This window comes from Schistocerca americana, chromosome 4 (assembly GCF_021461395.2).
Source record: "Schistocerca americana isolate TAMUIC-IGC-003095 chromosome 4, iqSchAmer2.1, whole genome shotgun sequence".
Classification (NCBI taxonomy): domain Eukaryota; kingdom Metazoa; phylum Arthropoda; class Insecta; order Orthoptera; family Acrididae; genus Schistocerca; species Schistocerca americana.
In genome coordinates this window covers 319449553-319465538 of record NC_060122.1, presented here as the reverse complement: position 1 = coordinate 319465538, position 15986 = coordinate 319449553, and the positions used below count along the sequence as shown (strand labels likewise).

The following is a 15986-nucleotide window of genomic DNA, read 5'->3' as shown; positions in this document are numbered from 1 at the left end:
GGTCAACATGTGAACACGTAGGGGTTAATCTCCGTGATCAACAATGAACGATGAACGGTGTGCTCCGAAACACCTGTGCGTGCACCAGCATTGTGCTGTTTTGGTTGAGATGCCACAGATTACTGTCGATGCTACTTTACAGAGCATACAAGCGTCAGAACACCAATTTCCGTGAAGAGTCTCGGGCGTTTAACTTTTAGCGTATAATGGTGGTTTCACTGTCCTTGTACCTCTTTCGGTAGATGCTCACGACAGTAGAACGTGAACATTCGCCGTTTTGGAGATACTGCTTCACAGACTCTGCGTAATAATAAGCTGGTTTCAGCTTTTGAGAAAGAACGGGCTGCAATTCCTCCACGAACATTCAGGTACCTCAATGAAAGTGTCTCCGCGACAGTTCAAGACACCATAAAGACGAAGAATACACACTTTCATATTAATGCCCACTAACAGGTATCCCGATACTTTGGATATTGCTTTGTCTTATTGCATTTTTCTTCTTATTTTGAATTTAACCAAACTTGAATTTAGTGAAACTTTTAACACGCTTTAACTGCTGTTGTGAGTTAGCAGTTTCTTTCGTCGACCCTTTCTACCCCCTTACTAAAAGTATTGTTTATGGCCTAATTTAGCATTGGCTTGCACCAGTACACATTTCTTGACATTACACCACTAGTGGCGAAATATTTTGTTGTATTGTGGGTCAATGAGTGTCTTGTGCTGCAAGCCAACGCGAAACTTGACAAAAATCGTCAGTGCCAAGCATAGAAATACCTTAAATGTGCAAGTAGACAACACTTCTAGATGAAAGCATAAATCAGACAAAAGCGCTACCAGTGTCAGTGTTTTAAATGAATAAAACAAATTCGCAGTTTTTAGTAGTTGCAAAGAGAGATCTGGAGTATCTGACGTAATTGCTACATACATCAGATGTTCTTGATGGTAAGAAACGACAAAAAGGGGAAGGAAGATTTTAATGTAACGTACCATCGACGACTAGGTCATTAGAGACGGCAGCTCATATATTGGCTAGAGTGATCCCCTGTCCGTGTCCGCTCCGATCACATACTTTTTCTGCCTTGTCACGCCACCAGCTTGCAACCAACGCCGAGGTGGACAGTGGTCACAATGTTTTGGCTCCTCAGTGTATGTGCATATTGCTATCCTATGAGTTTTGTCATGTGAGCGACGGCCCACCCGCCTCCAACTGGTGGGCGTGCTGTTGCGCTTGGCGCGCTGCCACGTCCAGGGTCCAGACCTTGGGGCCCAGTTCCCGTAGTTAGCCGCCTCCGACCGGCGAGGCGTGGGCGGGGTCGACGACACCGCGGAACATCTGCCGCTCGTGAACTTGCCGCTTCATCACCCACTCGCCCTCCCACAACTTAGGTGCCGCTACATTAGCAAGTATTCTCGCAAGCTACCATCATTATTGTCGTCATCATCATCATCGTCGTCAACACTCAGTCGTCATCTTCGTCAGATACAGATCTGTCAAGAGACACGTAACAGCTGGGTTTTGCTGCCGAATATGTCTATTCCTTCCTGTTTCCTTCAGTTGATTGCAAAATATTGTTCCGCTCCGGTATCTTAGTATAAAATACACAGAGCGAAAGGTTATTTACAACTGCAGAGAAGGCAAGCTGCAGTTATAAGATCTGATGAACATGAAAGGGAAGCGGTGGTTGAGGAGAGTGTGAGGCAGGGATGTAGCCTTTCCCCGACATATTTCAATCTGTTCATTCTGAAAGCAGTTCAGGAAACCAAAAGCAATTTGGAGATATGATTAAAGTTCAGCGAAACGTAATAATAATTTGGAGGTTTGCCACAGACACAGTCATTCTGTCACAGATGGTAAAAGACTTGCAAGAGCAGTTGAATGAAATTTATATTGTCATGAAAAGACTTTATAAGATGAAAGTCAACAGAAGTATAAGAAGGGTAATGGAATGTAACCGACTCAAATAAGCTGATGCTGAAGGACTTAGATTAGGAAACAAGATATTGTAAGTAGCAGATCAGTTTAGCTATTCGGACAGAAAGATAACTGATGATGGCTAAAGTAGAGAAGATGTAAAATGCAGGCTGGCAATAGGAAGAAAAAGAGGAAATTTTGTAAAGCGTAATACAAATTTAAGTCTTAGGAAGTCTTTCCTGAAGGTTTTTGTTTGGAATGCATCCTTGTACAGTAGTAAAACATAGACGATAAAAAAAACAGAATAGAGGCTTTTGAAATTTTGTACTGCAGAAGAATGCTGAAGACCGAGTAACTAATGAGGGCATACTAATTGTAACTGGAGAAAGAAATTTATGGCTCAACTTGTCTAAAAGAAGGAATCAGTTGATTAGACATGGAGGAGTTATGAAAAAATCGTCAAGACCTAGGAATGGAGGTTCAAATGGATGCAGACTGCTGCAGTTATTCGGAGATTGAGAATAGAGTACCGTAGAGAGCTGTGTCAAACCAGTCTTCTGACTGAATATCACAACAACAGCGTAGTTCTACACAATGAATCCAAAATTATGAAGTTTCAGGGGCGATAAAATACTGTTCTTGTGGTCTTCAATCAGAAGCCCCCCACGTTACTCTATCTTGTATGAGCATCCTCATCTTTGCACCCCTACAGATAACTATATCTATTTGAACCCGCTCACTGTAGTCAACGTCAGGTCTCCCTCTACACTGCTTATTCCGCGCATTTCCCTTCGTTATTAAATTTACGTTTCCTGTTCCCTTCACTCCAGCTCACAAAGTTACCCATTCCTCTTCTATTGTAATCCCTCTCCCTATTTCAATAAGTCATTGCTTGATGTTCCCTTTAACTCTCAACGACGTCTGATACTTTCAATTTATCTGCATTACACTTACTTAATTTTCTATCTTGCTGTAGTTTCTTCAGTTTTAATCTCTAGTTCATAACTAGTAAATTTTGATCAAAGTCTCCATCGCGCCCTGGAAATTTTTGCAGTTTTTAATCTAGCTTAAAATTATTTGTCTGAAGCCTTCCCTTGTCTGCAACTCTCTTCCACTTATACAGCCTTCTGCAGTGATTCTTAGACTAAATATCAGCGGTGATTAAATTATGCTCTGTGCAAAATTGAACAGGCAGCTTACCCTTGCATTTATTTTCCCCAGTTCATGTTCTGCTACTGTTTTTCCTTCTCTTCATTTTCGTACAACCAGTCAGATACTCATTGCATTTAAATTTGACTCGCTTAATTATAAGAACCATTTTTTTTATCCCATCATATGTTCTTTCAATTCTTTAGTATCTGCGGTGCTGGTCGGCGTTTAAATTTGCACTAGTGCGGTAGATGTTGCCTCCGTATCTGTCTTGCCCACGATTATGTATTTATAATAATTTAACCAAATTCCTTTTCTCGTATTCATTATTACACGTACCCCTGCCTTACCCCTATTTCATTTCGTATTTATAGCCCTTTTCTCTGCTGGCGAGAGGTTTTCTTCTTCCTGTCACTACATTTCACTAATTCCCACTACACCCAACTCCAAACTGTCATTTTTCTTTTTGAAGGCTATAATCTACGTACTCTAATAAAGGATCTAAGAGTCCACACTCTGACCAGTAGAAAGTTAGTCTTGTTCTTTCCGAAGACGACATCGTTATGAGTAGTCCCCAACCGGACATCTGAATGTGAGACTATTTCTCCTCCGGAATATATTAAGCAAGAGGGTGCCATCATCATTAATTCACACTTTAAATCTGCGTACCCTGTGAAAAAATAAGAACTTTCAGCTTATCGCATTACTAGCAGTACTAAGCTAAAGTTAAAGAGACCAAATTAGTCGGTCATCCACACTGTTGCTCCTGCATATGTTGAAAAGACTTCTGCCCATCTTCCGGGACTGCATGTTAATCTGACCTCTCCACTGATGCCACTCTGTTATGGTTGCTCCCGCGGTAAGACAATCTGTATCGCTGAGGCTCGCAAGCCAGCCCACCTCGGTAAGATATATGGTTCTCGGACGGTGCCGAACATTGTCCAATAGCAAATCTTGTGCTTCATCACCATAAAACTGTATCAGGTGTAAAAACACAGAAACCTCGTGATTTTGTTTTTGTTTTTTCCCTTTCTATCGAGGAAGGACCATCTCAGACATCTATTAATTCAGAAATGCGTTTACGGTTTTGAGGAATAAGATCCTTTCTTAGTGGCTGAGATGGCTGATAAGATGTAACTTGTAATTACCCTGTGATACTATTTATTAAAATTCGTTTATTTATGTCTTACATTTTTGTACAAGCGGTATTCATTGTTGAGTACTGTAGTTAATAATGAGTAAACAGATCGATTGCTTGAAATTTGGAACTAGTTGAGCAAACATTACCATGAAGTATATGTGTCTCGTGAATAATTACTAAATTAAATTGTATAATGCGGCAGTTTCAATAGAAATACGTTTAAAAACGAACGATAACAATGAAAGGAGCATTAGGGTGTGGTTCTTCATCATTAAAGTAAATGTAGAAATTAATATGTGCAGATACATAATAATACTTAAATATTGCTAAAAGTTATTAAATTGCCACGTTCACCTTCAACGTCTTCTCATTCGCAAAGAGGTCATTTAACAGTAAGCGGTAGACGAAGACAGTAGTAAAAGGAACTTTCATAAGAAAATTTACAGTGTATAGTAACTAACAATCTGCAAAACATTTCTGATCTTCGCGTTTCCTGCATACTTCTCTTCTCCCTAGTCAATCATTCAACTCGGCAGCAGACATTCTTCGTGGTAGTATGATTTGATTACTTCATATCTTTGTTACACCATATCTGTAAATCGTCAGTTCTCTTAGTTACTCTTAGAAACATAATAGATGTTCAAGGGATTTTTGACATGTCTTTCTGTGAGACTAATCCGGCCTCGAAAATTCATCTCCCTCATATATACGAAATAACGAAGTTTTCTTCGTGTCAGAAGAGATATAGCTTAGTCTTTGCTCTGTATTGTCGACTTTTGGATTCGAATGACTCACATTTTCCCAGCAGCCTCTCCCTTAATGCCTTTCAGGAATTAGGCAGTTAATCGTAATTACTGTGGCCTCGCTTCGCAATTGCCGTACTGGTAATATACCAGCTACAAACGCCGCTATAAAATGAGGAACCGCACTTAATGTCAACTAGGGGAAAAATGGCTTATCCAGCCGTCGAACTGGAGAGTTTATCACTCAACTAACATCTCCCACTCGCTGATGAGTGCTCTGATGTGAGATTAACTTTATGGACAAAATGTTTCCGATGATGGCGTAGACTACAGTCTTACTCAGTTACTTATTTTATGGTGAGTACAAGAACTGGAAGTATATACCGTTGATAATACGTGCCTCAAGGAAGTATCACTTAACCAAAAGATTTCCATCACTCTTTCTCACTAAGTTGAGGAAGATATCGGACACTTCAGCCTGAAATATATGGAAAACAAATTAGTGAACGAAAGACATTATTACCGTTAATGTTCATTATGTTCAAATTTGCCAATAATCGCACAAAATAAGAATGAAAATATACTATGAGATTAACATCCCATCGACTTTGAGGTACTTACAGGAGAGTTATGGGAAGAAATGCGTGCTTAATCCTCAGTTTACATGCGGGGAGTATTTCTAGTAACAGTGTCTCATTACTGGTTCTTCCATCATTTATTTCGAGTTTTAACACATAGAGGTAGTCCAAAATCCTTTGAGCAGAAATATAATCAGCACAGAATATAATTTCAAGCTGTCAACAATGAAAATTTCTTCCATGACCACGATCTGAACCGGGAACCTATAGGTTGGGCTTAGGTGCAACATTATCCTAGGAAATGGCAAAGTGGTTGACTCTGGACTCTCATTCCCGTAAAGGAAGCTTCAAATTCACGAAAAGCCAACTATATCTTCCCATGGTTTCCGTAAACTGATTAAAGATAGTTACTGAGAAACCGACATGGTTGATGTGCTTCCTCAAATTTATTTCCAGCTTCGTTTCTAATCACATCGACACCGACGGGGAGTTGAGTCTTAATATTGATTTTTCGCTAGAGTTTAGCACCTTTTGGCTCGAGAGATGTCATGTCTCTCTCAACTCATCTCACACTCTTAAAAAAATGCCAGTAAGCACCCCTCTCATCAATTCTTTAAATAATCGAAGTCCCATGAACAAAACATTTTCAGACGTCTCATTACTTTACAAATAAGTTATCGTTCTAAATATTTCACATTACGCATTCAAAACCTTTATGGTCGAAGACAAAAAATTCTTGTTTTTTTTTCACGAATCTCGATGTTTATGGCACCATATTACCTCATTTATATTGCGTACAATGATACACACTGAAGCGCCAAAGGAACTGGTATAGGCATGCGCATTCAGATACGGAGATATGTAAAGAGGCACAAAACGGCGCTAAGGTCGGCAACGCCTGCCTAAAACTATCAGTGTCTGGCGCAGTTGTTAGATCGGCTACTACTGCTACAATGGCAGGTTATCAAGATTAAAGTGCGTTTGAAAGTGGTGTTATAGTCGGCGCACGAGCAATGGGACACAGCATCTCCGAGGAAGAGATGAAGTGGGGACCATTTCACAAATGTACCGTGAATATCAGGAATCCGGTAAAACATCAATTCTCTGACATCGCTGCCGCTGGAAAAATATACTGCAAAAACGCAGCCAACGACGACTGAAGAGAATCGTTCAACGTGACAGGAGTGCAACCCTTCCGCAAATTGTTGCAGATTTCAATGCTGGGCCACCAACAAGTGTCAGCGTGCCAACCAATCAATGAAACATTATCGATATGACCTTTCGGAACCAAAGGCCCACTCGAGTACCCTTGATGACTGCACGACACAAAGCTTTACGCCTCGTCTGGGTCCGTCAACACCGAGATTAGACTGTTGATGACTGGAAACATGTTGCCTGGTCGGACGATTCCCGTTTCAAATTGTATCGAACGGATGGAAGTGTGCGGGTATGGAGACAACCTCATGAATCCATGGACCCTCCATGAGAGCAGGGGACTGTTCAAGCTGGTGGAGGCGCTGTAATGGTGTAGAGCGTGTGCAGTTGGAGTGATATGGGACCCCTGAGACGTCTAGATACGACTCTGACAGGTGACAAGTATGTAAGCATCCTGTGTGATCACCTGCGTCCATTCATGTCCACTGTGCATCCCGACAGACTTGGGAAATTCCATCAGGACAGTGCAAGACCTCACACGTCCAGAATTTCTACAGAGTGGCCCAGGAACACTCTTCTGATTGTAAGCACTTCCGCTGGCCACCAAACGCCCTAGACATGAACGTTACTAAGCATATCTGCGATGCCTCACAACGCGTTGTTCAGAAGACATTTCCACTCCCTCGTACTCTTACGGATTTATGGACGACATCAGGTAAGTGTACCAGTTTCTTTCGCTCTTCAGTGTAGTTTTCCAGGTATATTCAGTGATGTATGTGGACAGTGTCTGCACAGTGTGTTGCCAATGGAGTTAATAGTAAAGAAGTAATAAATTAAAACGTAATGCCTGATGTTGAAGCTTTACAGCACGAACAGCGAAAATTTAATAAGCGGTAAACTTTTTTGTTTCATAATTTTGCGGGGATGTCAAAGAGAAACAGTTTCGAAATTGTTTGAAATAATGTGTGAAGTTTTTTGAAGTCGCGAAGTGCTGCCATTTTCTACTACCGGTTTAATATAGTTCGAGTAATTTGTGCATCGTAAGTAATGCTGCCTCTAGGCATATACAAGGTTTCTAGGTTTAATAGTTGACTTATTGTCTTAAATCTTTAATGTAAGGTTATACATCCTAAGGAGTAGATTACGATAGCATTTAAATTTTTAAATTTGCTTAATTATCATGAGAAATAATGAAATTTTGTTGCCCTGGCAGCCGTTAGATGGGCAACCTGCAAATAGGACTAGATCACCCGGTAACCACCTTAGCCATTTAGTAATATACTAGGATTTTTTTCCGACCTCCAATCAGCCTAAAATGGAAAGCACAGTGAAAATTAAAAATGTTTTATTTGCGGTATATAGCTACATCTTCCGACTACTTCTCTCCATAGTCGCTTAGACATTTGTCATAGTGTGGCCCAAGATTTTCATTACCCTCATCACAGAAGACAGTCGCCCATGATTTCAACCAATTCCCTACACTGGTCTGCAGCTCGTTGTCAATGCCTCAACGACGGTCTCGTAGCCAACGGTTCATATGAACGGGGGGATAAAAATCAGAGGGAGACATTTCCGCACCGAACGGTGGGTGAGCAAAGACTTTCCATTGAAATCGCTGCAGGAGCGTCTGCATTGCAGTTGCAGTATGCCACCGAGAATTGCCATGGAGGAGACAACGAGTGAGAGTTACGTTATTCGGGCTGCATGAAATCAGGCGAAATCCCTCTGCAGGACTTCACACTTGGCTGGAGACACTATTTTCTAGGTATCTTTATGCGCTCAGTGTGCGTCAGAACTGAAAATTGCAATGTGAGGAGCTAGACAGGCTCACAAGAGACACTGCAAAATGCACCTGTGCAAAGCTTCAACGGATTTTCACTGTGGTTTTTATTTAGCAACCGATCGGAAGCTGGAAAAAAAAATAGCCCTCGTATATTAGGTATTAGGTAGATCGCGGTGACCCCTTAAAGCTACTGGCTTTGTGCAAATAATGCGGTTTCATGTGTTGGAAGTTTAATTATTGTTTCATCATTACAAATTAGATCTGATTGACATCCACCGTTTATCATCCAGTGCTTGTTAAAGGTCTCTTCCAGGCGTTCCCGTTACAATTACATAGTCTCGTAACCGAGTTCGTCCTAATACTTTCTTTATGTCGTGAATCATCCGTTAGGACGTTCCCGGTCTTTTCTTATCCCAAGGAAACAATGCAGAATTCGCTTAGTCTATGTGCCATAATTTACTAACGCTAAGTGCTCACTTAGTTCCACTTCAGTTTCAGAACAGTGGCTAACTTACGGCTGCTCAGCTCCGCTCGAGTGAGAGGTAGCTGATTCGGATCCTGGTGGGGAAACACATTTTCTTCGTTACTACACTGACCGGCTCGAAAAATGCAACACATAATAAATAATGTGCAAGTATTTAGTCAATCAAAGTGTAGCAGTTTATCCCTTTTTTTTAGACGGAGTATGTTATTGGCGTTGATTTGCCAGAAAACAATGAAGCGGCGATTGTTTATAGCACTAACTTTAATTGTTTTTCTCCCGTACAACATGAAACACACATCATTGAACGTGAGACAATAATTTGTTTCCTCGCTAGTACAATCTAATGTAGTACCTTGTATTGCTCCTCTTTCAATCACGTTACATGTGTCTGTAGGAACTTTGTGACTATCATAATCAGCGTCCTGGAGTAAACACGCCGTGAAGCCACGAAATGCTACACCTTCCACGATTTCAAGGTACAGGGAAACTGGAGGGTGCGCAAGAAACCAGGATCAGGCGCTAGAAGAGCAATATTCGAAAGAGGTTGCCAGTTCTCCCAACTACAAATACTTCACAACGGCATCAGCACTGCCGTTGAAGTACAAAAAGGCAATCAAGATCTACAGGTCAATATTAGAGAGAGAATCGTCCGAAGAAGACTGGGAGAAGTCAATCTCCAGTCCAGAATACCTGCAAGTTGCTCAGAACACGCCAGAGAGGATCTCAGCTCGACTGCGTTTCGGAAGGAAATATCCCGGCAGGAGAGTACAATAATGGGAGCAAGTGATGTTCACCGATGAGTTGCTATTTGATCTGAGATCACCTGACGGTATACGGCGGGTGTGGGGCAAGATTGCTCAAGAGAAGACGATTGCTCAAGAGGACAATGCGGCATTAATCTGGAGCATACCCAAAGACTGAATGCCGTGACATGAATAGTGAAGAGCAGAAAGCCAAAAGAGAGATGCATTACCATTCGTAAGCTTTCTCAAAGTTTTCTTGAAGTGTTAATCCATTCGTGTTACTTCCGCACTTTTTTATTTATAATCGCCTTTCTTCATTGTTTGACACCTAGGTGGGATCGTACCACGTTATTTTACCATAAAATAGTAGATTAGTGTCATAAAAGTCGCTAGGATTTAAAATTAAAAATTTAAAATATATATTTTTAAGACACTGAAGTGTTGCGCTTCTCTTGCGGTAAGAAGAGGAGAGGTGATGGTGCACAGATACTGGTAACCAAAATTCGTGCATATTCTCGGAACAATTCAAATCTTCTCAGCAGCTTCTCGTGAACTAAGCACAGAGGACATGTGACATTGTCGATGGTAATACTTTCTTTGGATGGGGACGTGAAGCTCGGAGGTTTCCTTGTATGCTTAAAAGGCGGTCGAAAGAAAGCAACACCACATCACCTCCTCTAGCACAGTTTCGATCAACAATTGAGAAATCCTGGGTCTGCCCCAAAAACTCATTTTCAGAATCTGGGACAGAATTAGTTTTATACAGGGTACATCATTATTAATAGCTGAAACTGACTGATATAGGTGAGAGTATACGATAACAGAAAAAAAAACATTCCCGTAGTAAACATGGGTCCGCATACGAGCAGATTGCAAAATAAAGAGTCGAATGTGAGGTTACAGACCACGACTGACTTCTGTGTCAAATATTGCCTTAGTTAGCACAAACGTGATTTGAAATTAAACTTTGCTATTAGGTCACCGTATAAATGGGATAAAATTTCGCCCGTGGTCTACGTTAGCAAGAAATACAATACTACTTCAGCACGTTACGCGTTACAATTTACTGTACACTAGTATCTGTATAGATCGTGTTTTACAAGTCTTCGTTCCATTTGAAACCAATACTGCAGTCGTATCTGGGATGAATTACGAAATTTTTCAAGCGCCCTAGGATCATATCGTAAGTATTGACAAGATTGTACATCTCGACACTCCATTTCTTCAACTGTATCAACGGGAATGCTGTAGACTTCACTATTTAGACGGTCCCGCACAGAAGAATTCAGATAATTGAAGTGAGGTGATCTCGAAGGCCAAGGGACAAGCCCTGCTGGACCTATCCATCTTGATGCGTTAGATGTTGTCTCACGTCAGCAGCGAAATATACGGGTTAGGGATGGTAGTTATCGCTGAAACACCGGTTTTCGGTTACACCAGTTCTTTTCGTCTCCAGATTTACCTGACTGTTAAAACCGCTCAAAATAACCCATATGTGAAAAAACCCATTTTCGGTTTTTAAATGTTATTACTTCCAGTAACAAAAGTAAGCTTGGGACAAAGACTTTAAATTCTAGCGGAGTGAAGGAGTAGGTGATCCCGAACGATACTGGGTTAAGCCTGCGACAGATATCGGTTTTATTGTCGCCCGCAAAAATTGCGAAGATGAAGGAGATGTGCGTGGCGGCAGCGGCAGCGACAGCGAAAGGTCGTAGGCTGACTTCCCTGCATCGCCTCTTTTGCTTGATGCCAATTTTTCACCCTGAACCAAGCACAAAATTAAGGGTTCAGTTATTATCCCAAGTTTATATAATAGATATATCAAACAAGTTTACCTTCCCATCCAAGGAACATTGTGGATGATATCGCCTTATGTGACGTTACTAATTTGTTGTGCCTCCTCTCGTTTTCAGTCTTTTAAGGCAAATGTAGCACTGTACTTCATCACTACCAGAGTTCACAAAATACTTCCAAACTAGGGATGGTACCATTCTCCATCCAAGGACGACAGCGAAAACTACCAAATGGGTGCAAAGCTTCCACACTGCACGTACACACTTACAACAAAACTTTTAAAATGAGGTATAAAGAACACCAGCCCTTCAAAATTTGCAGAACACCTTCGGCAAGGAAAGCACCACCCTATGACAACTGAAAAGGACGTGATAATAGTCAGATTCAGTAACAAGAAACATCTCCTTACCGTACAAGAGAACATCCAAATCCAATAGGCAGAAATAGGGAATAAATACATAATAAAAGACCAAACATAAGCAACCAAACATTATTTATGCTGATACAATACATTGCAGCTAAAGAACAATCCCCTAGATACCACAAAATAATATCACAAACTAGGCGTCATTCCCACCTTAGATCGCCTGTCACACTATCATAGAAAAGCAACAATTTACATACACAGAAGTTGGGATGTGTTAGCTCCACACACACACACACACACACACACACACACACAGAGAGAGAGAGAGAGAGAGAGAGAGAGAGAGAGAGAGAGAGAGAGAGCTAAAACCTACCACATTCCCGTACCGTTCATGATCCCAGAAAACTAAGTTGTAAGAGAAAAATCAGATTCTCACAGTGACTACTGGAGATGCTTTAAAAGAAAGCGAACCGCGTTTGGTCTTCAAAAGGTTCAAATGGCTCTGAGCACATCTGATATCAATCCCTGAGAACTTAGAACTACTTAAACCTGCCCGATGCAGGATTCGAGCCTGCAACCGTAGCGGTCGCGCGGTTCCAGACTGAAGCGCCTAGAACCGATCGGCCACAGCGGCCGGCGTTTGGTCTTCATAAGACTTTGCCGGCCGAAGTGGCCGAGCGGTTCTAGACGCTACAGTCTGGAACCGAGCGACCACTACGGTCGCAGGTTCGAATCCTGCCTCGGGCATTGATGTTTGTGATGTCCTTAATTTAGTTAGGTTTAAGTAGTTCTAAGTTCTAGGGGACTGATGACCTGAGAAGTTAAGTCCCATAGTGCTCAGAGCCATTTGAACCATTTGAATCATAAGACTTTCATTACAGTTGAAAAAGACTGTATTTAACATGTATAACTTGTTAACTGAAAAGTTTACGATTGAAATATATTTCCTCTAACTACGACAATGCTTCTTAATGAAGCCGGTGGCGGCTCATAACCACATATTGACCACTATTTCACAAAGTGCTCCTTTACTTGCACTGTCGAATACTTTCACCCACGTCAATAAGTATTGCTATTAATTTTGATATCCAGTATATATTTCATGGGAGCTCTTAGACTAAGAAACCAAAGCTGACATCAGAATGATAAATGCATTGGTGTTACGCGAAATTTCAAAGCTGAAATATGATTGCCAGTCGCTGGCTGTTAGTTACGACTTCTTCCGACGAACGGCGCTGGTGCTGTATTGGACTTCCGGCGGCGCCCGAAGTGCCTCACAGCATGCATATTGGAGTTAACAGCGTCCACAGTGAATGAGTCAGCCGGCATACCCGAATAAAGGTAATCTACGGCCGTGAGTCAGACGGAAAAACGCCGAGGACACGTTCCTAGGCGGCTGCCGCTGTGTGGACACAATGATAACGCGCCGGGCACGTTTGGAGGAAGAGACTCCAGGAAGCTGTGACCCGTGACAGCTGCCTGCACTGTTCAGACTGCCAGGCAGACGTGCGAAGGAGAGTATGATATGCCTTGGAATTCACCTTCAGGCAACATTCTGCATTCTGTAAGACAGAGCCTTAGTTTGAATTATTTGTAATGTATTTCTCAGCCTCGTGTCATACAGACATTATTACGTTTCGGCTCCTTAGCAAGTCATCATCAGACGATCTGCTTAAAAAGAATTAGAAAGGGAGAAAGTAAAATACTAGGAAATTAGATACCACATCAAACTAACTTCGGTACGCAAGATCATGCAATGGAGGATGAAGCAGCGGGCGAGCTGGGGGCGGGGAGAAGGGGAGGAGCGTGCAAGCAGAGAGCAAGCCCTGTGTCCTAACACAGTGCAGCCAACATACCTGAGCTCTGACTTCGTATAAAGCGTAGTAAGGCGCTCATTTATTCAGCATTTTCATCTCCTCAAGTATATTCAGCCTTTTGTGAATTGCTACGCTTATTTACTTTTTAGAGAATTTATTCTAACCATTTTCAGCCTATCGATACAACCTATTTAGGAAACTGAAACTTCCTGGCAGATTAAAACTGTGTGCCAGACCGAAACTCGAACTCGGGACCTTTGCCTTTCGCGGGCAAGTGCTCTACCAACTGAGCTACCCAAGCACGACTCACGCCCCGTCCTCACAGCTTTACTTCTGCCAGTACATCTCCTACCTTCCAAACTTAACAGAAGCTCTCCTGCGATACCTTGCAGAACTAGAACTCCTGAAAGAAAGGAGTGCTAGTTCTGCAAGGTATCGCAGGAGGTGTGAGTGTGAGGACAAGGGGGCATGGTCTGTAATCTGCAGTCCAGTCATATGAGTCCATTTGTTCGGCTACAGAACGCTGCTGACGACCATTTGCTCTGAAGGGATCATAGACCGTCAACAGTAAGAAACAGTTATCCTTGGCCAAAACGAACTCATCGCCTGCTCGAAAAAGGGCCCGCCATCCTCTTCAGGTATGGGACGAAAATTTAAAAAAATAATTATGATTTTGTGAGACATTAATTGACCCTATTTTGTGTCCGTTCAGGTTACCTGATCTCGAACCTGTTGAACACATCTGTGACCCCATCTTGTGAGGCGTGCGGGCGTTGTACTCTGCTCTGATCAATTCCCACGAGCTGTGAGCGACAGTGGAGCCATTATTGGTCTTAATGCTTCCTCAATGGCTCCGATGTCTCGTGTAGTCCATGCCACGCATCGTCGCCCCCCTCAGAAAGGTGAAAGGGACTACTTGATCGCTACTAGGTGGGTGTTTCTAATTCATCTTCGTGAGTGTCATGTCGAATGGTGAACAAGTCGAACTCATTTCCAATAGGCTCTGACTGTCTACACTATTTGCCTCTACATTTGTTTCGATCTAATACTGAATCACTACTCTCTCCAAACGAGTTGATGGGAAAAATTCTCATCATTGATGATTGGACATCAAAGTGATAAAAGTAATGCTCCGCAGTTCCCAGTCACAACGCTGTGTCGTACATTGACCAAACAAAACTGTCTCAAACATCGCAAATCACTATTCACATCTTCAGTGGTCCGCAGAGGTGAAAATTAAGCAGCTGTATGGGGGCCAATGTTGCGACGCTACCTCCGTCGTAGAGCCTCAACTTGCCTCCAAGGTACTTCCATGTCATTGAACTACTGGAGAAGTGTCGTAAACTGTCCGCAGGCAGCACTAATGTGCATCACATCCGCATTGCGTGGTTTTCAGGAGCTTCAAGTTCATTTCTTCTACGCAGGGACCAGTGCCTTGGAGTGACTATGATGAAAAGTAATTAGAGCCAGTACCATAATACGAATCATCCGTCATGTAATAACGAATGTCTTTTAGCATTCTTGGTACCGTATTCCCTTGATTGTCTCTCCACGGGCGGAAAGACTGGGTAATCGTCTGTGATATAAAGCAATTTAGACTAGATAAATTAGAATGAACCTGACCGAGTGTCCTACTTACCCAAGGCCGCGTATGACGTCGGCGCTGCAGGTGGACCACTGGGTCTCGCCGGTGGTGCCGCGGGACGGCGACATGATGAACCCCTCCTTGGGACAGCTGTTGCTGGTGCCGTCGTGGTGCATGCCCAGGCTGTCCGACACAGTGAAGCCAAACACTTCAGAAACAAATGAGTTACTGTTGATGACACATGTGTCAGATTCACAAGAGAATTTCAAAGGATTAAATAGGTAAAATGTCATATCTTCGCCGAAATTCATACCTACTGCAAAGGCTGTTTGTAATGTGGTATAATACAAGAAATTTGTCAAGTAAAAGACTGCCAACTATTAATGCTTGGTTGTCCACAGCGAAAAACACCTGTACAGAGGGTGATGATTCCATTCAGACAGATGGTCAGAAGATAAGGTAAGCAACATTTTGACTGACAAAAGATTCGTGATGTTGCAGTTTTAATAGGCAGCAGTGTATATTGCACGAAAAACAGGGAGCGACAGTGTTCCGTGTGTATAATTTGTAAAGAGAGCACCAGAACTAGAAATAATGACAGAATTTGTAGGATGCCCATCACTGGCAGCTTCTGGGAGAGAGAACTTGTTGCATGTTTTGTTGAATGGAGACAGATAACAAGTAGGCATCACTGTAAAACATTCTGTCTGTTCACAAAACGTATTCGTCTTATTA

At 42.1% G+C, this 15986-nt stretch overlaps 1 protein-coding gene across 1 annotated transcript in view; it reads right to left on the bottom strand.

Annotated features, from left to right (window-relative positions):
• LOC124613446 (A disintegrin and metalloproteinase with thrombospondin motifs adt-2-like) overlaps nt 1-15986 on the bottom strand; it is a 116272-nt gene that overhangs the window by 46002 nt on the left and 54284 nt on the right. The window contains exon 7 of the mRNA XM_047142148.1: nt 15306-15434. Within this exon, the coding sequence (XP_046998104.1) occupies nt 15306-15434 (129 nt within the window). The remainder of the gene's footprint in view (nt 1-15305; nt 15435-15986) is intronic.